Source organism: Pundamilia nyererei, unplaced genomic scaffold (genome assembly GCF_000239375.1).
Source record: "Pundamilia nyererei isolate P.nyererei 1_Seehausen unplaced genomic scaffold, PunNye1.0 scaffold00074, whole genome shotgun sequence".
NCBI lineage: Eukaryota > Metazoa > Chordata > Actinopteri > Cichliformes > Cichlidae > Pundamilia > Pundamilia nyererei.
This window is the reverse complement of record NW_005187475.1, coordinates 2,628,114-2,651,481: the sequence shown is the minus strand read 5'-3', so window position 1 is coordinate 2,651,481 and position 23,368 is coordinate 2,628,114. Positions and strand designations below refer to the sequence as shown.

The 23,368-nt window shown below is 37.4% G+C and overlaps 4 protein-coding genes across 7 annotated transcripts in view; 3 read left to right on the top strand and 1 right to left on the bottom strand.

Annotated features, from left to right (window-relative positions):
• Window positions 1–1,056: 1,056 nt before the first annotated feature.
• katnbl1 (katanin p80 subunit B-like 1) lies at window positions 1,057–7,075 on the top strand. 2 transcript variants are annotated; one of them, XM_005737297.2, is made up of 10 exons: window positions 1,057–1,280; window positions 1,827–1,951; window positions 2,090–2,127; window positions 2,860–3,124; window positions 3,238–3,353; window positions 3,450–3,500; window positions 3,903–3,992; window positions 4,274–4,378; window positions 5,848–5,941; window positions 6,500–7,075. In XM_005737297.2, the coding sequence occupies exons 2-10, from the start codon at window positions 1,838–1,840 to the stop codon at window positions 6,530–6,532; spliced, it is 906 nt and encodes a 301-aa protein (XP_005737354.1). In that variant the 5' UTR covers window positions 1,057–1,280; window positions 1,827–1,837; the 3' UTR covers window positions 6,533–7,075. The 2 variants fall into 2 exon arrangements, with proteins under 2 accessions (XP_005737354.1, XP_005737353.1); XM_005737296.2 differs by having other exon boundaries at window positions 1,824–1,951.
• A 548-nt stretch (window positions 7,076–7,623) lies between these two features.
• Window positions 7,624–16,510, top strand: emc7b (ER membrane protein complex subunit 7b). Of its 2 annotated transcripts, XM_005737294.1 has the most exons (7): window positions 7,624–7,992; window positions 9,466–9,585; window positions 9,680–9,818; window positions 11,857–11,937; window positions 12,174–12,319; window positions 13,463–13,486; window positions 14,636–16,510. In XM_005737294.1, exons 1-7 carry the CDS (start codon window positions 7,760–7,762, stop codon window positions 14,691–14,693), a joined length of 801 nt encoding a protein of 266 aa, XP_005737351.1. In that variant the 5' UTR covers window positions 7,624–7,759; the 3' UTR covers window positions 14,694–16,510. The 2 variants fall into 2 exon arrangements, with proteins under 2 accessions (XP_005737351.1, XP_005737352.1); XM_005737295.2 differs by lacking the exons at window positions 13,463–13,486; window positions 14,636–16,510 and adding an exon at window positions 12,451–13,413.
• Window positions 16,511–17,774: 1,264 nt separating this feature from the next.
• chrm5b (cholinergic receptor, muscarinic 5b) overlaps window positions 17,775–23,368 on the bottom strand; it is an 18,161-nt gene continuing 12,567 nt past the window's right edge. The window contains exon 2 of the mRNA XM_005737292.1: window positions 17,775–19,696. Coding sequence (XP_005737349.1) covers window positions 18,092–19,624 — 1,533 coding nt within the window. The 5' untranslated portion in view covers window positions 19,625–19,696 and the 3' untranslated portion in view covers window positions 17,775–18,091. The remainder of the gene's footprint in view (window positions 19,697–23,368) is intronic.
• The window catches only part of aven (apoptosis, caspase activation inhibitor), a 40,605-nt gene continuing 37,414 nt past the window's right edge, over window positions 20,178–23,368 (top strand). For both annotated transcript variants that reach the window (XM_005737293.2, XM_013911892.1), the window contains exons 1-2: window positions 20,178–20,416; window positions 22,627–22,798. In XM_005737293.2, the coding sequence (XP_005737350.1) occupies window positions 20,237–20,416; window positions 22,627–22,798 (352 nt within the window). In that variant the 5' untranslated portion in view covers window positions 20,178–20,236. The remainder of the gene's footprint in view (window positions 20,417–22,626; window positions 22,799–23,368) is intronic.

Here is a 23,368-nt window from a genome sequence, read left to right as displayed (position 1 = left end):
AATGTATAATGTAGTGACATCTGCAGAAAAACAAATTGTTGCATAGTTGCAACAATTTGCAACTATGCAAAAATGGATAACAGGTTCAACTGCATTTCTCATAAATGACAGAAAGCAAGGTCAGGATGTTCCAGTAATACACTTCTAATCATGGCCATCAAAACACCTCAGAAAAGTCATCTGTTTTTAATCAATGGAGTGGAAAATGATTGAGTGCATAGTCGCAAATAAAACTCGGTTCATAAGGAAAATGTGTACTGTATAAATGAAGTTAGGCTTTGACTCGCCGATAGAACCATGGCTTAAACATATAGTAGAATGGTTATAACCCACCTTTCACTAAATATAGCGCACACGCAGTCCATACAATGAGGAGATACCAATTGTGTTATTTCAACTGGGCTTTGGGCCATCATCCTGGCTGCCATGTTGGAAGTTACACTTTTGGCATACTTTTAAGGAAAATTACAGTCTTAGAGACTGTTATAGTTTTTACAGTATGTATGCATTTACTTTTACTAAACTAAAGCAGTGCTTGTGTTGATTCACATTTGTTTGTGGGAGTCCGGACGCTTTCAGAAATGTACATGCTACACAGGTAAATACAGGTAAAATCTAATTAAATAAGTTATGCAAAATGTGAAACTTGAAATGAACTTGCTAATTTCTCCAGTTTTTCAAGAAAATATATTTTTTTTAATGTCATGAGTGGTTCCAGCCTTTCTACACAGGTCTGGGGATGTCAAGTTAAGTATTTTTAGATTTTAGGTTTGAGTAAAGATGGAAAAATGCCACATTTATTCAGGGTTTTTTTCCCTTTCCATTGTGATTGTTAAAATGTAACGTAAACCCAACAACAGTATACTATAAGCTCTTTTTTTTATTTACATTGGGTTTTTTTCTAAATTTATCCTCATTAAGGATGGAAATAATTTAAAAAGAAGTATATGTTAAAAAGAAGTATATGTACTTCACAGTTAGTGGTGTAAGATTTCAGCTTCTGCAAGACTGCATTCTTGTATCACACTATTTGACACCAGGTGGCGCCACAGCACAAATTTGTGTTGTAATGTCCGGCAGTCGTCGCTAAAACTGCAGCTTTTCTTTGCCAAAATCAATCCCACAATCCTCACGCACCGGCGGTGTATTCATTTGAATGGTAAAACTGTGAAACGCTTGCGATCGTGCATCGAGGGAGTTGCTTTAGTGTTTAACCAGTTTTTCACGTTTTGGATTTTACACATCTGAGGAGCGATCGTAACATCTCACAAAATGAATCGGTTGGTATTCAACTCCGGGGCGTACATGTTAAAAGTGACAACTTTATCTTTGACGAAGACATACGTTCACAAGGCTAACCAGCTAGCTAGCTCGCACTAGCGGCCCAGCTTGTTGCTTTCTACGTCTCCGGTGTTGTCTTGTGAGTTGAGCTAAATGCTAACAGTTAAAGCTAACCTAGACATTACAATGAGATTATAGACATTTATTTTAATGGGAGGCGTCACGAAATGCAACTTTACACCTCTTTTGTCATCGTTTATTTTGACACTTGCAAAGCAGCAAACTTACAGCCCTAACTTTTACAGCATATTATGTTTTTGCGACGTTCAGCCATACGAGCTAATGGGAGCTAACGCCTTTGAAACGAAAATTGAGCATTTTGGTTTAGTTTATCTTGTTTCACTGAGCTAATTTGAGTCAAACTGTTACATCTGGGAGCGTATGCTCTTGACTTTTAGCTGGCCTATTCATAGTTGTGCCACAACATAGTCCTGGCTTTTGGCTCCTTAGCCTCTTAATTATTTTCCAATTTGTTTCTCCAGCAGTGTTCCTTATTATGGCAGCTGGTAAGCATGTTTGGCAACGAGCAGTCCCGAAGGTCAACCACAAAAACTCCAATGGCTTTCTGCGACCCAGCGTGCCTAGTTCTGCTGAGAAGAATATGAAGCAGGTATAAGGATATAATGGGAAATACTATGACTAATTGTGTAAACAGCTGCCCATGTGTCTTTTAAATCCTGGTGACTGTGAAGTACAGTTCAGTGGCATTGTAGCAGTAGTGGCCTCATCCCCTATCCTTTTGTTTTAGGTGGATATTATTAATAAGGAAGAATTAGATAAAGACAGGTGAGTCTCTGATCCACATCTGAGGGGGTTCATCAAATTATGATCACTCACTGCCTGTTTCCCACAGATCATCCTTGCATCCACACTAATATGTTTTTTGTTTTTAAGCTGTTTTAATATGAAAGTAAAATTTCCTTTTGTACTAAACCCTCTGTAAACACATTACCTTAACCATTCACCCACACTGGGTCTGTGTACTGGTGTAATTAAGAAGCAGTGGGTTAGTTGTTTTTTGAAAATATATTGAAGAAGGAAAAGCAAATAGTAAGACCAGAGATTTTTTTTTTTTTTTGTTTGCTTGGATCAGTGACAATAGGGAGCTGTCACAAAGCAAATACAGCAACATATTAGAAGGCTACTGGGAGCCGTCACTGTATGACGCCATGGAAAAGATACACATGAAAAGCACGAAATCATAGAACGTATGTGAGAGTGGCTGTGATATTTTGGCTTCATAATTATGACTGATAAAGAAGCAAACATAGGTGTCTGGGAAATGATGTTGACTGGAGGGGCAGAAACAAAGTCTTGATGTTTAGGGGTCTTAAAATTAACAAATGTCAACATAAAAAACATGTTAGTGTGGATGTACAACCAGTCACTGAACCATTAAAGCATCTTTCATTTACCATTAACCGTTATCATGGTGGCTTTAATTTGTATTTATGTGGGGGGGGGGTTTAACCTGTGACTGCTTTGCATCTGGCCAATCTCAACTTCTCCATTTGGCAGATTTCAGGTGCATTACAGAGTACACAGTCCAGGAAAAGTGAAGCGGGCGACATCTTGCAAAAGAAAGAGTTGTGGATTGGCGGAGGTGGGCGTAAAGCTGCACCGCAGATCATCAGATGTAGGCCGTTTATGTGACCCCGGCATGGCCAACAAGGAAAATGAGCTGACCTGCTCCGATGATGTCCGGGGCTGTGGATTTCCGGTGAACTCTGCAGAGGCCTCCAAGATGGCGGGGGCCAGCTCCAAGTACAGTGATTTTGCTGAGGTGAGAAACAGAGCTCGAGCCACTGATTGTTTTTTATTTCATATGAAATATGAAGGCTTGTTGACTGAAAACACTGAGTTCCATTTTTTTTTCCATTGTTTGTCTATACATAGCTATCAAAGGACCATGAAGCTATGACCCAGGTTCTTTTTGGAAGAAGTCTTCGACTTAAAGTAGCCCTAACACTATGGCGAAAAAGTGCAAGTGAATTAGTGGCCTACCTAATAAGGTAAAACACTTGTGGCTACTGTTGGTTGATGGTTGTGTTTATTCTGTAATTACTCACAATTTGTCATCTTCACATCACATGTTTGTGGTTTCCCAGAATTCAAGACACAGGTGTGCTGCTTGACTGCTTACCTGTCTTAACAAACAAGTAAGTAATGTTTTTTTTTAGTTTTTTTTTATTTACATTTTAGCTTTTAGTGTTTCAGCTTTACCTCCAGTGACCGTGCTGCACATTCGTCCAGTCAGCTGTTAATTTACAAAGATTGTACAGTTTGTAAGACAATAATTTGCAAAGCAGGAAATAGTCATGTTTTGGTAACAATTCTGAAATTGCAGTATACAAGCATGCATAGTCGCACCATGATACCTATATGGAGCTGTTGAAGCATGGTGGCCTAGTGAAAACCAAACCTCGTGCAGCTCTGACAGCTTGTTAGATTTTTCTGTTGTTCTGCGGTGGACATGTTGGCCATTTTTCTTATTTTTCTTCTTCATGCCTGATTGCTGATGATCACCTCATTTGAACTTGTGTTATCTCCTCTCTCATCAGCCTTCAAACAGAAGCACCATGTTTGTCACTTGGCTGCTGTGTTGACCTCATGCCCCAAGTCAAAATGATCCTCACCAGTAAATATGAAGAGTAAGTGGCAATTCATTCTAATAATATTTATCTTTTATTTCTTTTTGATCATTATATGAAGGTGTGCTGAGTTTAAAGCAGTTAGATTTGTTGTTTATAAACCTAAAGATGATTGTGTTCTCCTCCGGGAAGTTTAAGCTTGTCTGATAAATAGATAATGAACAGAGGAGAGAGCAGCTAAAGCCTCTTGAAGGAGTCGAGAAATTCCTTTGACCTTTAAATCTCATATGTAATAACATTTTGGATTCAACTAACTGTTTTTGTTTTGTTTTTTCTGACAGACAGATAACTGTGGGTTTACACTGGGTTCAATCCGTCATCAGGAAATGGTGGCCAGAACTTTCTAGAACTGAAAAAAGACTGCAGGACAGTTGTGCAGAAGACAGGTGAGCCCTGTGCGCTTTAATAAACCTAATGCAACCTCCAGAGTTTCAATGTAGATGTTTAAAATCATATTATTTTTCTAGTTTTCACTGTCTGGTGAGTAATTCTAAATAAATCTTGGAAAGTTGGATCAATTTAAAGAAAAAAAGAATGCATGGAGATAAAACCAACAGATATTAAATTTTTAAGATGCATATTTGAAATCCAGTAAATGTTTTTAGTTATTCACTTTTGTGCCGATCTTATGAATATAATCTGCTGAATTCGGGCATGCTAGTTGCCTGTGTTGTCACAGGAAACATCCTGTTGCTTGCTTTCATTTTCTAAACATTTGTCATCCAGGCAGCCACGCCCTTATGCTGGATCATAGGCAGTTTAAAAACAAAAAGATGATGGTATCTAGGGCTGTTTGATATAACGATATATATCGGATGACGATATTAAAAACGTCTATCGTTTCATTTTACGCTATCGTTTGTTTTGTGGTGTCGCAAAATAAAGTGTTTATGGCAGTATTTTTTTTCACCGTTTTGATGGTCACTGTAGTGGCTATATTAACTTCTTAAAGTTCTCTCTTTCTCTTATATTTTATATAACCACACTATAGACGGATGAGTGCCTGCTTTTATGCGTTGTCGTTAGCAACAACGACGGCAAAACCATCGTGTGTCCGCTTTTATTATTTTCCACATAAACCTTTCACAATAAAGCTCAAGATCCTGTTGAGACTTTTCAAAATGAACTGAATCACGTGAAAGAGCAGATTATTTACTGATGAGAAGTAAAAAAGAGCCGCCAGGTGCTAAAAAATAAACCTTAGACTCAAACGTTAGAACAGGCTTTTCCCCGCAGCACGCCTTGTAATAAATACTCACAAAGAAAATGGCGGCTGTTAAAACTTATGTCTAAAAATGTATAGTTTCATACATTGTTAAAACGCTCGACTCCAGGTACACGGCTCCCAGCTGGAAACACTTCACGCAAGTCGAGCTGCCCGAGATTCACAGAATTTACAGAAAATGTTAAATTTTTGTGATTTATCTCATTATCGGGACGATAGATGACTTATATCAGGATATGAGATTTTGGTCATATCGCACAGGCCCTAATGGTATCCTTAAACATTTCCACGAAGACTGTGCCAAGATTGCATCTCTTTTGCACTTTCCATGTATTGGATCAGTAATTAAATCAGATTAGATTAGATTAAACTTTATTGTCATTTTACAAGTTCAAGTTTAAGGCACCAAATGCAGTTAACCTCTAACCAGAAATCAGATATCATCAATATGCACAGGACATTAATATAATACCAATATGGGTATAATGCAAATATACAGAATGTGAGAAAATAATAAATAAATAATCAAATAATTACAGTCATGTGATGAATGAATAATAACTATAGCTAATTAAGGTTATATATCATTATCAGTCATTGCCATCAGTAATGTTTGTGTGTTTATTGTAGGAACATGGAAGTCATGAAGCAGCGGCTAAAGGACTTGTGGAAGGAAGGAACCCGATTATGTTTGGTTCCAGGAACTACGGGAGAGCTGGCAAAGGTGAGAAACATCCCTCATAAGGGATTTTTTTTTTTTTCCATCGTGATATAGGTCAGAGTGAAGACCGCTACTGTTTTGTATGGATCGTTTATACTAAAGCACCACATTGATTTCTTGTTAAAAATAAATAGAAAATATATAATAGAGCTGCATTAACGTTTTTAGAAATGAGTGTTTTGTCACACTGATATTTCTGTTGCAGAACTGTTTTCAGGCTCCACAGGTGCTCCTGCTGTTATTTCACCTTCTGTTGATCTTAGGTGGATTCAGCCAACCACTCCCATCCTAAAAAGAAAAGACACAGATCCACCATAAGCTTTTGTGGTTGATCTTTTTTCAGTCTTCACATCCTGTTTTATAGTGGGAGGAGAAGAAAATGAACCGCAAAAGATTTGTTTTATTAAATCTTTTAAAAGGAAATGCATTCACTAATTTTTACATGTTTGTAGCAGCTGAAATGTCAAATCAGCATCAAATTAATAGTGTTGAGTGATCCAGTTTATCTGCATTTACTAGCTCTGACGACTTCTCATGTGCTATCTCTGCTTTGTGTTGCAGGGCATCGAGGCTTATCTGTCGCAGCTGCCCTGACAGTTGTCAATGTAGCACTCTTGGGATGTGACCACTACAGTCAATCATGGCTATGTTTCGAACTGATAATGGTGCAAGAGAAATAGACCAGTTACTTTTGCTACTTCAAACTCAAACCTCTTAACTGGGACTGAACTTGACAATTCAAACACTTCCCTCACGTTTGAGCTGGAACCTCTGAAGGGAGGGCGAAGAGAGCCTTCCTGGACAGCAAATGACTGCTTCACATTGAAGTGGATTGTCTTTTTTGAGGGGCATGTTTAGTGGACCTCCATGAGACTGGGTGTAATTTCGCTCTATGAAGTGCCAAGGTCTTTGTCTCTCACTACACCACTCTCTTTCATGGAATGCAGATGCACTTGTGGATGTTGTTGATGTTTTGCATCTTGAGTTCTCCGAGAGAAGGAGCTTGAATCTGCAACAGTCTTAAGTTATTAGAGCTTGCTTTTCTTGTTTTTTCGTTTTGCCTCTTCCTTTGACATTTGACTGTGTAATGTAAAATGTAAAAACAAGTGATTCTTTTAATCATCTTTTAAATAAATTAAAAATGCAATTTTATTGTTTGTTTTTTGTCTTCAGATTATCAAATGGTACTGGGATGATGTCCTGTTAAACTGCAGCAGAAATAAGACCACAGTTTTGTTTTGTTTTTTTGTTTGTTTTTTATTGTTTTAACTGGCTAAGCTCATTAAAATTTTGAAAATACCGTTTTGGAATAGTGAATGCCAAAGTAACAATAAAAGTAAAAAGATCTTGCTCACCAAGTTAAAGTGGCTAAACGAGTTTTTAAACATGCTCCTGCAGCGTTAATTTGACCTCGTGATTTTCTTTCTTTTTTTAAATCTTTATTAAAAATTGCTTAGTTTTCAAAGCTGCATTGCTAAACGGAAAAAGAATCTATTTTATAATATTTTTTTTGTCTTTTTCAAAATTAAAAAAATTTACTGACGTGGGAAACCTTCAAGGAAAATACTTATTCTGCCTCCTAGTTCGATTTAAAATTTCAATGAGTTTCATTTTGAGTTTTAAGAATAAAAAGGAATCTTTGTGCAAAAACGAGCGAGTGGCGTTTCTGGTTTGTACAATAAAGTTTTTTTTTAAGTGACGTCATTTTCCGCAGAGACAGCTGATGCAGCAAGGCTTCCGCTCCTTCGCTAAACAGCTCTTGACTACATGTTGGTGGAGAAACGGTGAAAAACGATTTTAGTTTATTAAAGACGAGGCAGTATGTGGCACAGGGAAAGAATACCGCTGCTACTGGCTTTCGTCCAGTCTGTACTCGTCGTAGGGTGGTGTTTTACTGAAATGGAAGCGGGGCCTGGCGCAGCTATGTCGACGCAGACTAACGGAGATCGGTTCAAAATCGAAGGAAGAGCGATAGTTCCCGGAGTGAAAACACAAGACTGGGTCTCCACGGCTAGAGTGCTAGTAGATGGTGAAGAACACGTGGGATTTTTGAGGTAAGAAATATCCATAGTTCATTGGATAACTAGCTAGCATGGTACGTGCTACAATACGTGCTAATGCTACGTACGTAGCATTAGCACCTAGCCGTTGCTAGCTGGTGGTTAGGGTCAAACTCGAAGTCAAACCCGATAACGACTGCATCTGCCTATGGCAGATGGCAGGTACCAAATGTTGTAGATCGTAGATCACAGCTTTCCTTTTGTAACTCTTGTCCGAGTGTCAATCAATTAGCGTTTCATTTCAACAAGAGGCCTTTTTGGTCCTACTGCAGCGGTAACCACAACACAAAATGTCCACAAGAGACTTGTGTATATATAATCTATTATGTTTCCACAGCTAGCATATGTTTATGAGAAAACACCAGTACTAGCACTGGTTTGCTGCACAAACGTGTGTTGAAGGCATAACATATTATTAAGCATGTTCTATAGTATTTACTTGTCACGTGTGTAGTAATGGACAAATAAACATAATATATCATGTTATTTAACCCTGTTATCTTTAACCATGTTACCGTATCATCCGTAATAAAATAATCATTCGTGTTCTTCTTAGCTCACAAGGGTTTAATCGATTGTCTTAGCAATAGTTTTAATTATTGTATGACTAGTGTACAGTAGTGTAATTCACCAAAGATGCGAGTATAAATGATGGCTAACATTTGTCTGTGATACAAGTATAAATTCAAGGATATTGGATGGAACACACTTAGAAAGAGATTCTAAGGTTCTTGTTTTTATAAATGCATTATTATTAGCAGAAGAAGTAGTGGCATTAGTAGTGTTGTGTTTTATGTGTCTCACTGTTACATCCCTACTGGCTTTATTAGTATATCAAATTATGTACATAGATTGTGCCCAAAGGAATGATTTTGATGAAGACAAATTTTGTTTACTGTTTTGTTTTGTTTTTTCAGGCACATAAAGGGTATAGAAGTAGTCACTTTCAACTATGCAACTATAACAAAATGTATTTAAAAAAATAAGTCTCTGATTATTCATAGAGTTATCACTATATTTTTATTTTTAATAGGTTATTTGCATCACAGAATGTAACAATGCATGTATATAAGAAACTCAGTTATGCTTCTTTTCACACGCAAATTATAACTTGCTTATTAAGTTCAAATTTCAACTTAATAAGCATACTACTTGAATTCTTAGATACTTATACACCTAATTAGGTGACCTTTGTAGATGTCCCACTTTCAGATATTTAATTGAAAATTTTTATTGACTGGCAAGACCTTTAACATTTTTACCACATTTGTTTATTTATTTGTCTTAACCATTTGTATTTCTGCTTTAGTAAGATAGTTTGATAATACTTTGCTATTTAGTTCATTCTCCATTTATTTCAGGATTAATATTTTAGACGAACTTTAGGTTGAACTAATATAGGTGTACCTTTTTTTAAATTATAAGCAGCTGCTGTCTTGAAAAAATTGCTTTATGTTTTTGTTACAGAACCGATGGGAGTTTTGCTGTGAACGATGTCCCCTCTGGGTCGTATGTTGTTGAAGTTGTTACTCCCACCTATAGATTTGAAGCTGTCCGTGTTGATATCACATCCAAGGGTAAAATGAGGTATGGCCACTATAGTGAAAAACACAAAACTTGCAAAAATTAGCGGTTGGCCTGTGGCAACTCTGACCCACTGAAGCAATGTGTGATTTCACAGAGCGCGACTTGTGAATTACATCAAAACGTCAGAGGTAATTCGCCAGCCATACCCTCTTCAGATCAGGAGTAGTGGACCTCACAGCTACTTTATGAAGCGAGAAACCTGGGGCTGGACAGACTTCCTTATGAACCCAATGGTAAGAAAATGCGTTGATTAAGTGGGAATTGCATGTGTATGTCACAAAAGAAACATTTCCTAGGATCCCACCATTATCCTAATACTCTGATTAAACATATGCTTTCTACCATTTGTACTGTTAGAGTCCATTGGCTGTAGCCCCATTTAGAGAACTACAGATTAGGGCTGGGCCATATTATACCGTTCACGGTAATACCGGTATAATGTTAGACAACGATAGGAAAATGAAATATCGCGATAGAATATGAGTAAAACGCGCATGCGCAGTGCCTTTGTTTTCATACGCACATGGCCGATTGTTGAGTGAAACAGATGAACCAGAATTGGTTTGTAAAAACGGCGCAACTTCAGTGATGTGGAACTGGTTTGGTGTTTGTCCGTCAGATACACGACAAAGCACATTTTTTGCAGAACATGCAAGCGGCCGTTGTTATTGTCATATTTGTCGGACTAAGATGCTCTTAAATCTGGGAGTAATCTGGGTCCTAAACTCCATATCTTCAGGCCAAACGAACACTGCAGCATCACTGAGAGTTAAAAACTGTCTAAATTCTTTCATCTTTAATAAAACGATCAGCATTGCTGCTTAACCAGGTGTAACTATGAAGTTTAACTTCCAGGCATCCATGAAAATAAAATTTATTACATTTAACGGAGTTAGAAGTTAGCAGGAAGCTAGCGGAAGTTAGCTCGCTAGTTTCGCTAGTTACCTAAACATGATATTGCATGTTCTGACTGAGAGATTTCTGAAAAAATTCAAACGTACAGCTCTGCTATCACTTCCAACATAAATGAAGACGGGAAACTAAACAGCAGTGACGTTTGTAGGATTACTGAAGTTGGGCTAGCTGGTATATAATCATGTGCTACCTGATCGCTAGCTACACAGCTATGTTAGCATAACATAAACAGTGAAGCTGGAGGACGAACACTAACACTTTTCCACTTATAAAAGTTAACGTTAAAGTTCCTGATAATTAGAGACAAATGCAATCACATGGCAGGATGCTGTAAACGGACCAAACTTCAGTCAGGAGAACATCCACAATACAAAGTTAGTCATTAATATACTGCAACAACATGGGAATAGAGCAGAATTCATTCATTAATAAATCAATGGTACAGAAGTGGAGGAAGCAAGAAGAATGAGTTTAATAAAGTTTGATTTATCTGATTGCTTTGTTTCGCTTAATGTGTCTTATAATCTCGTGCACCTTATGGTTTGAAAAATACGTAATGTTGCAAAGCACCTCTTTTTAACTTCAGTGGATATTATACATGGTTATGTATAATAACCATGTATAATATCCACTGAAGGTGGTATGGTTAAGGATAGGTATGGTTAAACTTTCAGCAAGGAATTTGCATTTGCACTGTTACATTTTTATAAAGCTTTAATGTACATAAAAACCAGCTTCTTGTTTAAGTGAAAATAAATGGAAGGTTGTCTTTTTGCGCTAGTAATGTTGTGGAGTTGTATTTTGTCTCGCATCAATTATATCGTCAGTTATATCGTTATCGCAAATTTTCAAATATATATCGTGATAAATATTTTTGGCCATATCACCCTGCTCTACTACAGATGTTAATTAATTTTGATAAGCTGGTGCACAATATTGACGATAATGAACAGAAGTTTCATGACCATGAAGTCACATTTCCATTCCTTAAAGTGACCTTTTTTACTCATTTCTACTGCATATTTTTATACTTATGAACTCTTGAGCAGCTTTCTATCAATCAGAGTTGAAAATAAACCTGATTTATCCCGAGTAGTACAGGCCATCCACTGTCTGACACAAGCTTTTTTTTTTCCTTTTCTTTTTTTTTTTAGCTCCTTTCCTTTTTAAGGTTGCGTTTTCCTTATGCCAAACTTTTTTTCTTGATTGGATGGCCCACAAGCTCAAAAAGAGAATATTGGGCTTCTGTGCTGACAGATAAAACCGTTGAAAAAAAGGAACTGTAAAAACAAGTTGTCAAAGAAGATTGCATCTGAATTTGTTACATGTCATTTAATGTCTTTGTTGCTCCTGCAGGTTATGATGATGGTTCTGCCCCTGCTTATCATTGTTTTGCTACCCAAAGTGGTCAACACCAATGACCCAGAGATGAGAAAGGTATGTTCATTGTGCTGTGTCTCTGAGCTAAATAGAAGAAACAACAGACGTTGTGATGTTTTAAATCCTAACCCTATCCTTGTCTCCTTTTGAATTGCTTATTGTGGTAAAGTGCTAACTGTAACAGATGTGACTGATTGTGATACATTTTTAACATCAGAGAGAACATTGAGTCTGTACACAGCCTTTCTCTCTCCAAAAACAGCTGTTCATTCTCTGCCTCCCTTTCTTTACAGGAAATGGAGCAGTCCATGAACATGCTGAACCCCAACCCTGAGCTTCCTGATGTCTCTGAGCTCATGACCAAGCTCTTCTCTGGCTCCAAAGGCTCCAGCAAGGCAGGCAGCAGCAGCAAAGGCACCAGGCCAGCTGCCAAGAGGAGGTAGTACTGTACATGCCTCCTAAAAATCCACCTAAAAAGAAAAAAGCTTGATTTATGTCATGGAAGCAAGGTTTTAAAGTGTCATTTTTTTTTTCTCTCTCTCTCTCTCTCTCTCTGGGTTTATTGTACAGATTTCATTAATATTAGATGTTTTGAGCACATCTGGATTTCTAATATGCTATTACGAACTGAGCAAAAATTGTTTTTTTTCCCTAGGGTTTTTTTTTTCATACTGCACTGATAACATTTGTTGCGAAAGCTGTTATTCTTAATTTGCGTGATACTTTCTACAGGTGACCCTACTACTCATCAGTCTTTTCTGTGCTAAAACCTCCATTGTATATTTTCCACTGCTGCTACTTCCACTACCTGAAAGAGAGCATATATACACAATTCAGAGATTTTCTTGTTTAAGTAACTTCAGTAATACGACTGTGAATGAAGAGAAATTGAATTTTAAGGCAGATAAATTCTTATTTAAAAACCTAGATAAATAAATTGCCATGGTATATGACAGCTGTGTTTTTATTTCACACCATTCATTTCTTTGAGTGAACACGTGACTTTCTCATTTTATGAATTGTGGTGAACTGTATGGTTAGAATTCACACGCTGTACATTATGTGCCTGAGGTGTAAAAATTAAAATGATAATCACTGGAAGTACAAAGAGAGAAATGTATGGTTGCTTTTTAAAAGCTCTACAAAGTGTAACTGGTTTTACTTTGTAATAAAATAGACATTAAAGTCCATAGTAAAATCATTATTGTAGAATGTGTTAGCACTGGCTGACAGGACGTGTTTTAAAATGAAACAATAATGAGTAATGTTATTAAATATAGAGACCGCTCAGCTCAAGGTTGAGTCACTAGCTTTCTCCTGAACTTTGAGCCAAATATGTTCATCATCAGCATTTATCTATTTGTTGAGGAGATAGTCCTTTTGGCACAAAAGCTCCGTTGTTGCTATGGTTTTGATTTTGGCTTCAAAGTTACCCAGAAGTGAGAAAGAGTGGGTTTTTGTTTTGTTTGCATCATATGCATCAATGCAAGATTATATTTACTGTATATTCCTGCTGTTTCACTGATCAGTGCTTAGCAGTGGTAACACAAAAAGATGAATTACCTTGTCTTCCCTTTTTCAGGGGAAAACATTCTGGCGCATCAAGGTAGGAGAAGCATGTGGGTCAATACAAGCAAAAGAAACAAGTTTGCTGGCTGAGTTCCAAATAACTGCTTAAGCTTTTGAGTCTTAATGTTATGCACGAGGGCCCGCTGGGCACAATCACTGTCGATAATAACCACAGGGCTCAAAAAATGCTTTAAAGTCAGATCAGATGTTTATGATGCACAGAATGTGTTTTGGTGAGAAGTAGTGAATATAAATATAATCTAAAAGTTATCTCTCAAGCACAGAGTAGACGAAAAGCGTCGTGAATTAGGTCAACTTGCATGCAGTTGCATCTTTTTCCAGGGATACCCCGTCCACAGGTAAATGGAGATGGTGTGACACAATTTAAAATCAGTCGTTTTCATCAAATCGCCTTTTTCCAAGGTTAAGAATGAGTTGCTGTGTGAAGAATGCGCATGACAGCGTCCTGTAGATTACTCATGCTAAATGAGTTAAGTGAAAGCATCAAAATAAAAGAACGCTTGTTTTCCCTAATATTTTCCAAAGTTTCAGTCATCATTGTGGCTCTTAGACCAAAGCAATTTAGTGCTTATTTTGACTCTAAATGTTTTATTTAAAATCTAGAGCTAAACTGCTAAAAACTCATTTTTACCAAATGGGTGCAAATATTAACCAAACACTATTTTCAGCTGCATTTTGGTGTTTTAGGGTTTCACGGTTGCATTTTGTATTTGAGATTAAAGAGAAACTACAGTACCAGAGTTCATTCAGCACATATACAAGCCTATTTCTGCCACTGGAGGGGAAAGGAAAAAAAATGCCACCCATAATTTAAAATTTGGGGTTATCTCAAAATTTGAACTAAAGTTTCATATTATTTTCGGAATTCTGATGTATTTATTTTGGAAGTTTGAGTTGGTAAGTTAAGATCTCGAGATACCGAACTCAAAACTTTCAAACAATGATCCAATATTTTGACTTGTTGGGGACAAAAAATGTTTTTTTTCCAGTGGTGGAAACGAGCTTCCATAAACACAAAGGTGAGTTCTCCAGGGAAATAGTTTTTTATTAGTGTTTCAGTGACATCACAGGTCAACTGAGCTTTATCAGACTGTGAAAACGCCGAGTCCTGTTAATGAGATCAGTTAATTAATGGCTTTGTTCTTTTCATGTGGTGTTGCATTAGAGCAAAGAAACTCTCAATGCAGAACAACAGTGCTGACCTGGACTCTTGGGACCAGTAAAATCTCCGGTGACGTCGGGGATTTGTTTAGTGCCATGACGTTGGTACATGGCACATTCGGGTAGTCAACCATTGGAGGATGGTAACGATTTGCTTCACCTCTCAAAGACGAGTTATTGACAAATGAGACCGTCTTCAACATGTCTGTTGGTCATTAAATGTTTGCCTTGAAGTTTGTATTTTACTATGTATATTATTACACAAAGACACTTACAGAAGTGCAGACGGACAGTAAGCACAAGCGCCTTCACAAAGGAATCTTTGCTGCTATGAGCAGAACAAAAGGCACAGAGTTCAGATCAGAAAGATACATTTAACATTACATCATAATAGACAAAAAAGTGAAATAATTTACAACATCACTCGTCTTTTTACAGCAAAAAGAAGACAAGAGGTGTCCATAACAATCTTAATCTCATATTACTAGTGTTAAACTAATGCAGCTGTAAATGCACATAAATGTACCAATTAGCCCTTATACACATGATCAAATATCAACAAGATAGAAAACAGAGGGAAAGACATTCACTGAACAATAATATACTGTAAACAATTTACATTCACCATTTGTGAAGTGTAAAATCCGACACAATCTGTGAAATATGTTATTCCTGTTACAGATTTGTTTTGAAATATGTGAGCTTATGCTATGTCATTTTTACACAGTGCAAGAGTATAAAGGAGAATTATGAATTGTGTGAGGTTGAAAGGATAGGATCAGAGATTTTGACTCCAGGATATTTTACTAAAAAAGGTTGTTACAACAACTGTAATCAGGCTTGAGACAGGCTTGCCATTGAAGGAGGGGCCGTGGTTGTTGCTTGGGCCACTGGTTTGGAAAGAATACTATTTTATTACCATGTTTGATTTTTAATTTTTATTTGGTTTATTAACCAGTGAACCAGTTGTAGTTGCTGCTTTGCAGCCACTGACAGCTACTTCAAGGTACTTCTGCAAATGTCCCCAAATGCAAACAAATACATGATGTTAAAAAAAAAAATAATTCACTGTTTAAATGACAGTGCAATACAAGACTTTAAAACAGAATGACAGTCGACATTCCTGGAGTTGGAAGTTCAACTAGAGGAAGAGTTACCATCTTTACTGGATGTTTCAAAGTTGCAGTCTTTTCAACACAAAATAACCCATTTTGGCGATGGTTACCATTGCTCCACAATCTCAAGGGAGGGAGGAATTTTATTTATTTTGCAGGTGTCCCCTTGCAGAAGTTACAGTTCATGTGTAAATTATAAACACAGCTTATTTATTATCTTGTAAATTAGCTATATTGAAAATGATTGTAATCCTGGTGATGTTGGCAGAACTAAGCGCTTTACTCTCTGTTTACTATATAAACATGTAATAAGCAGGTCACAGAGGATCACAATATAGATGCAAATAGAAAACAGGTTAGAAGTCCAGTACTAGAAGCTGCTATGTAAACGGATGATAAAGGACAATATAGCTGGGTTTGGAATTATGTCTTCAAATGAGGCTAGGACAGCTGTGAACAATTTAAAAGTCCTTAGCCTAAAAATATCATCAGTATGGTGTTTAACAGTGTAACTGAATACCTGACATCACTTTTTACAAATTCCTTAAAAATGTAAAGTAAAAGCAGGTTTTGTAGTTAAATGAGCGACTCGATATTGGGGGAACTACAGACATCAGACTTTTATAGTGTTTAACAGTCTCAAAGGATAAAAATTCATTTAAAAATAAATATTGACCCAATTTTGTTTTTCATTCTTACATTGTCAGAAAAAAAGACACATTTTGCAATTCATTAATGATTTCCTGCCTGTCCACAGGTACTGAAAACAGAAAACAAGACAAATTTAAAAAAAAAATGTGTACAAGAGATATCAGTGCAGCGTACCAAGAGCAGGTTTTGAGATCGTCTGTGTTACGAACATCTTTCTAGTTAACGTTTCTTAATTCTTTTTAATAACTGTGGGTCTCGAAAAGCGCTATATAAATACAATCCATTATTATTATTATTATTATTATTATTATTATAAAGTAAAGTTAGTATGAGTTGAGCAAGCAGTTTATACACTTCCACAAAATCAGACTGGACAAAGGGATTAATAAACACGCATAAAAGTGCCTCAGCTTATTGATGTAGGTCAGAAAGACTTGATAGAAGACAAAGTGTCTGACACCCGTTACATAAAGCCATAACAACCTTTACACCGGATTTATTTCCTTCTGTACTTTTTGTTTCTTCTGCTTTTTTTTTTTTTGCCTTATGTAAATGTCACTTTTTTCTTGCAATAAAAGTGTTGACTGTTTAGTCATAATATATGTTATGTACCATATATTTTAGTGTCTGAGTACATTTAGATCTCAGTTGCAAAGGGAGAGCAGTATTGCCCATATGGAGAGGAAGGATATGGGCGTGTAAGTATATTACAAATATTTAAATGTGTGCTCCATTAACTCGTTTTGAACTATTAATGACAGGAGTTGAAAGAGAGATATATCTCATTGCTGACTTTCCTATTCTTGTAACAAAAACAACAACAACAAAAAAACAACAACTAGTGCCTGTATTACCCACCATACAACTTAACCAAAAACAGTTTTGTCATAGATTTGTGTCCATGTCACACAGCCATTAGCCTACAGAAGTTTGATAAGATCACTTGTTTCTAAACTCAACACCCCTTAGACATCTAAAACGGACGCTGACTCAAGTGATATGATGTAGCACAAGGCAGTTTATCAGACTTCATACTAGGGCTGTCATGATATCACGTTTCTGCATGATTATCGTGACCAAAAAACAACAAAAACAAAGATTCACAATATTGCTATTATCACGATATCTATTAAAAATAGCAATAATTCTATCATTCAAATTAATCAGTAACTTTGTTTATTGTGTCTTTTTTACATTAATTAACCTCACAAATGCATTCAGGTGGCAATAGAGTCTAAAGCCATATAACTATACAAAAGCATACAAAAAGAACAAATACACAATTATTTATGATTATCATACATGCATTATTAGCACAATGTTGATATTTCATTTTTTAAACATCACGGACAGCCCTACTTCACGCAGCTCCCTCAGCGGCCATGCAATCTGTAGGTCTGTAATCAGACTTTAATGTGTAGAAGCAGTGGTATATCGCTTCAAGACCGACTAGAAAACATCTGAACCTGTTCGTTAACCTTTAATTATGTGAGAATGTGCAGACACCTTTCTTTCTTATAACAGCAGACGTTTAGGCGCTTCATCAGGCTCAGCTCATTTTGAACCAGCAGATATTTTAACACAAAAATCACATGTGGCACTTCATGCTGAAGAAGACCACTGACTACTGTATATGTCAAGAAAATCCAACAAAGTGGACAAAAGTAAGTCTGGTGTAATATTGCAGGGACACATTAAGTCATTTTATTGTTGACATTTGGGTTTTGTCCACCCCAGTATAGCTTATCCTCACCTCTCCTCCTCTTCCTCCACTGACACAGCAGAAGCATGCGGAACGTCTTCTGGAAGGTCTTGTTGCAAAGAGCGTAGCACATTGGGTTGATGGTGCTGTTGACGTAGCACAGCCAGTAGCCCAGGTGCCACAGAGATGTCGGGATGCATTCGACACAGAAAGTAGAGATAAGCACCATGATGTTGTATGGCGTCCATGTCAGGATGAAAGCCAGGAGGATGGCGCTAAGAGTCTGGGCTGCTTTTTTCTCCTTCACCAGCACCATCCTCTTTCTCTTAGTAATCTGGTTCTTCAGGGCAGTGTCCATGGGTTTGGAGGTGGTGGAGGATGAGGAGGGGGAGGCATTTTTGGTGGGCAGCTCTGCTTCAAGGGGGCATGATGTTGCGCTCATAGGATTTCTGTTTTTACCCTTTGAGCCAAGTTTAAACCTATATGAGATACACTTTTTGCTGCTCTTTTTTTGAGGTGTGGAAAAATACTCATCTTCTGCATAATCAGTCACCTGTCCATTTTTATTAGTTTCTCCACTTCCTGGCTCTTTGAAGGATCCTTGTGGGGTTTCTACTGAAACGTGTTGTTCCTCTTCTTCTGAGGACGTGTAGCTATTAAAAGACGTGATCTGGTCTGCTTTCGCCCATGCCTCATCTGACCTCGTGGTAGTTTTTGTGGCATTACTTTGATTAGATGAGGACCAGGAGGCCTGACTCTGATCTCTTGGCTCTCGGGTGAAATGAAAACATGAACGAATAAGAGTTTTCTGTGGTTTAGCCCCCTCTGGAACATGTTCCTTTGTGAGCCCTTGCAGCTCTGCTAGATCTTTTGTCCGTTTTTGCGTCTCTTTGTAAATCCTGCAGTAAAGAATGGTCATAATAGAGACTGGGATGTAGAACGCAGCAATGGCTGTCCCAAATGTGATGACGGGCTCTGTTAAAAACTGAATTTGGCACTGGTCCATTTGCACTTTTCTCTCTCCTACAAAGTACTGCCAGCACAGAATGGGTGGAGCCCAAAGGACAAATGACACCAACCATGCCAGACCAATCATAATGGCAGCCCTCTTTGGAGTCCTCTTTGCCCTGTATGTCAGTGGCCTTGTAATGGAGAAGTATCTGTCAAAACTGATAACAAGTAAGTTCATAACTGAAGCATTGCTGGCTACATAATCTACTGCTAGCCAGAGGTCACATGCAAGGTTCCCCAGGGACCAGTAACCCATTAGTATATATGTGGTATACAGGTTCATGGATAAAACTCCTATGATGAGGTCTGCAAACGCCAGACTCAGTAGGTAGTAGTTGTTTACAGTTTTAAGTTGACTGTTTACTTTAAAGGACAGCATAACTAGCACATTACCAACTATTGTTATCAGGCTGACAATGGCCGACACCGTGGCGATGGTTATAGCCTCCCAAAGGCTGTGAGGAGCAGCGGAGACTTGTGAAGTGTTGCCAAAAGTACTGTTTGAAGCATTCATTATGCTTTGTTACAGAGCTGTGTTACTGTTGGAAAATATCTCTTTGTAGCCTCATGCGGATTCAGCAGTTACCTGCAATGAAAAGAGAACAGCAATGAGATATAATTACACACAGAGATGTTTTTAATGAGTTAGCACAATTCACTTTTGATCAGAGTGACGGTAGCTTACTTAGATTTTTAACTTGTATACGTAGTTCGTAAAAAGCGTAACAGATTTATTGTAATCTAAGTATAATATTTATACGGTAGAATAAAACATTAGGTTCATCATTATATATGTGTGTGTGCATGTAATGTATTATAAAATTCTATATGTCATTAATAATAATAATAATAATATATATTATAATACATATAATATAATAATATATGCAGTATTTATTTGCTTATAAGTTCTAGTTGACATAGAGTTTCTTCATTAAGAATATATAAAACATTCAAACGTGAAAAGTTAATTATTTTTATATGGTACTGATAGATATTCATTTAGCCAAATTGAGGCCCGGAACTATCAAATCAAAACAATTTTGCCGTGGGATATCATTGGGTGTAACACCCATTTCAACTGTGAGGCGTCTCACGCTCAGCTGTCCGGCCACTGTTGACAGTAATGGAAGGTAGAGTAACCAGAGGCAGTGGGAGAAGAGGTGGCCGCGGTGGAAACGACGGCAACAGTTTTGGTGGTGAACGCCGAGGGAGAGGAGGCCACCACCGCGGGCGGGGTAAACGAGAACATCATCGCGGCCGTGGACGTGGAGGAGGCGCCCATGCTGCTGAATTCCATCAGCGGGTGAGAGAGAGCAGGGAATCCGAGTCCCCTTACGTTAGTCCTAAACTTTGTTGAAAAATATTTTTGAATCCTGTAGTTTACGTCACTGCGCTGACGCACACATTCACAGATGCTATTGCAAAGCTACATGGGATTACTTCTTCAATTCGGCCTAACTAAAACTCATTTCAGGGTGATAGTTAGGCAGTGTTATAGTTAGTCTGAGCAAAACAATCCCAGCAGCTGGTGCAAACTTTGAAATATAGCTATGTATTGAAATAATGTGCAAACTCACAGTAAGTTTCGAGTCAATATGCATTAGCTGACATGAGAAGTGTGCAAATATCAGCTAAATCCATCCATGCTTATTATTTGTTGTTCGTGCTATCGTCATCTAATAAATCCTACCAGCATGCACTGTATAGAGCTACACTGAGCCCTTTTACATGTGTCAACATTTTGATCAAGCTCTTGAAATTTTTCCCACAGCAATTTAACTTTGTCACTTTACAATCTGCCTGTCGATATGACCCTAGAGGCTGCAGTTGTTTTTCCACTGGGATGTTCAGACAGTTAATGCCCCTGCTGTGGTACCTACAGCAGTAGAAGAGAAACAATAGGGGCTCTGTGATTACAGTCATCAAAATCTCCCTTGGTTCGTTGGAGCTCTTGATTGCAATCATTTTCTCTGTTTTTTTGGTGCATCCATAGCTCTTTGATGATCTTGTTCAGAAGAAAGCACGGTTTTTCCATGGCAGTATTATGAAAAGATTTTTTTTGCAGATGTGTGAGATAGCGGGGATAAATGCGTTACTCAGGCAAACTTAATGAGTTCAGTTTTGGCAGTGATGTTTATTCTTTGTTTATACCTTCACCCAATTATGACGCTTAGCTACCAATTATAAATAAGAGCTATGTGCTAATGAACACTTTAAAAAAATTGTCTTTCAATTTGTGAAGCACAAAATGAATTATTATTTCTGTTGCAGGAAAATCATAGTGACAGTACTAAAGGTATGCAGTTTAGACTTTTTAAAAGTTAGAACAATTAGACTTCTTTCCAGACTGTTTTTTTGTTTTTGTTTTTTGTTTTTGCATTGTGATCTATAACACAAAAATTATTCACAGAAACCAGGATTTAAAATCTAAATATTGTGCTTTACATACATTCCCTAGCCAATAAACCCATAACAGACTCTGAAAAGTCTCTTCTGGTACTGGAGGGAAAAAAATACTTGCAGAGAAATTCAATTGAAATGGATGTTTCTATGCACATTTGTCAGGAATTTGCAAACATGTTTGGGATCTGTGTGTTTAGGCAGTCCTCCTGCAGTTTGCTAATAAAAGAGTACTTTCAGTATTAATTTATTGTTGCTTACTTCCTAAATTAATAGTTTAGTTGTGTTATTTTCCTAAAGCACAGGTGACATCTTAAAAATAAACAGATATTTAAATTACTTTGACTAGAAATAGAAGCTCAGAAAATCCTCAGAGTGCCAGAGTTTGAATGAAGTTGGCATTTGTTCTTGAAATGGTAATTATAGAAATAGTTGCCAAAATTTTTTCCAGCTCAAAATCTTTTTTCTCCTAATTATTATAATTTTTTTTTTGGTTTACAAAGGAATGGTCCCCAAATCCCACTGCAATATAAAATCACTTTTTTAGGTGTTTTTGTTTTCTTTTTTTTGTTACGTATTCTGGAACTGGGTTAGATTTAATTCAGAACTGCTTTAATTCTTTGAGATGATTTTGGGTTTGTGAGACAGTTTGTTATTCTACTGGATGCAGCCATCAGTTTGCTGGTGGGAGGCTGCTATACAGTTTGACATTCTTTGCTCTATTATTTTTACATTTGCCTTGAACAGGTTGAATAGGTGTACCCAATGAAGTGGCCGATGGATGTGCTACATATAAAAATGTTGTAGCAAGATGGATGCAAGAAATTTTCAGAGTATTGTTTATTTCTGTCCTAAGTTAATCATTTTCTTTAACCCAGCTCACCAATACTCCATTTAAATTGGTTAAAATGAACAGGTGGATAAAAGTATGTTTCAGATTAAGATGTTCTTCTGTTGCGTATAAGAATTTGGATCAGAGGACGCTCAACTTGAGTCTCTTAGCTGACAGATTTATTTTATCTAGCTATTCTTAAGATTTCTTGTCTGATTCTGCTTTCTGATTTTCTTGAGTGTCATATTGGTCATTGTATACCCTGCAATGTTCTCCTTCAGGACCAAGATGAAGGGGACCGTTATCAGGAGGACGATGATAGCACACAGGTGTTCTCCAGGAGGAAGCTGGAGTCAAACTGGGACCGGTACGAGGAGTCGGAGAGGCTAGAGCCGGATGATGACACGCCTACTCAGAGAGGAACAGACTTTCATGTTTTGCTGGCCTCAGCAGGTAAGATGTGACCACAAGATGTTGGAGGAGGATGTTTGTTTTACCAGCCACACCTGCAAAGCTCATACAGCCCACAACGGGAGGGATGGGTTTTACCTTTGACTTTGTTCTAGAAGCTTAAGTGATTAACAATCAGTCAGTTTTTTACGTTTTTATTTGATGCTTCACCATCACGCTTCACTTGACACAAATAAATGTTGACTCAGTTTTTCTAAAGAGTGTTGACCTTTCGTGTGTGTTGTAGACTTAGTGCAAATACTCCACTGAGTCAAGTTGTAGTTTTCCAAAGTTGCCTCCGTTTCCTAATTAGCTAGAAATGTTTGCTGCTGTCCTTAGGGACTTTAATTGCTCTGTATGGACATTGCTGTCAGATAGCTGCATGGAGGATCCTTGTTTGTCTTGTTTGCTAATTTCAGCCTCAGTGGTCAGTGTCGGGGCCCCTGGGCTCTCTACAGTCTCTGATTCTGTTGCTGTTTCTTTCCCCCAAGGATCATAGTTAGGGAAGTTCAGTTTAATAAGAGCAGATCTCAAGTTTTTTCAGATATTTCCCTGATTCTCAGCCCCAGTGTC

Coding starts and splice junctions, on each gene's coding strand:
- emc7b (XM_005737294.1), top strand. CDS start 7,760: ATGTGGCACAGGGAAAGAATACCGCTGCTACTGGCTTTCGTCCAGTCT. Junction 9,586..9,679: donor ACATCCAAGGGTAAAATGAG/GTATGGCCACTA, acceptor GTGATTTCACAG/AGCGCGACTTGTGAATTACA. Junction 11,938..12,173: donor ATGACCCAGAGATGAGAAAG/GTATGTTCATTG, acceptor CTTTCTTTACAG/GAAATGGAGCAGTCCATGAA.
- katnbl1 (XM_005737297.2), top strand. CDS start 1,838: ATGGCAGCTGGTAAGCATGTTTGGCAACGAGCAGTCCCGAAGGTCAAC. Junction 4,379..5,847: donor GACAGTTGTGCAGAAGACAG/GTGAGCCCTGTG, acceptor TGTTTATTGTAG/GAACATGGAAGTCATGAAGC. Junction 5,942..6,499: donor CTACGGGAGAGCTGGCAAAG/GTGAGAAACATC, acceptor TTTGTGTTGCAG/GGCATCGAGGCTTATCTGTC.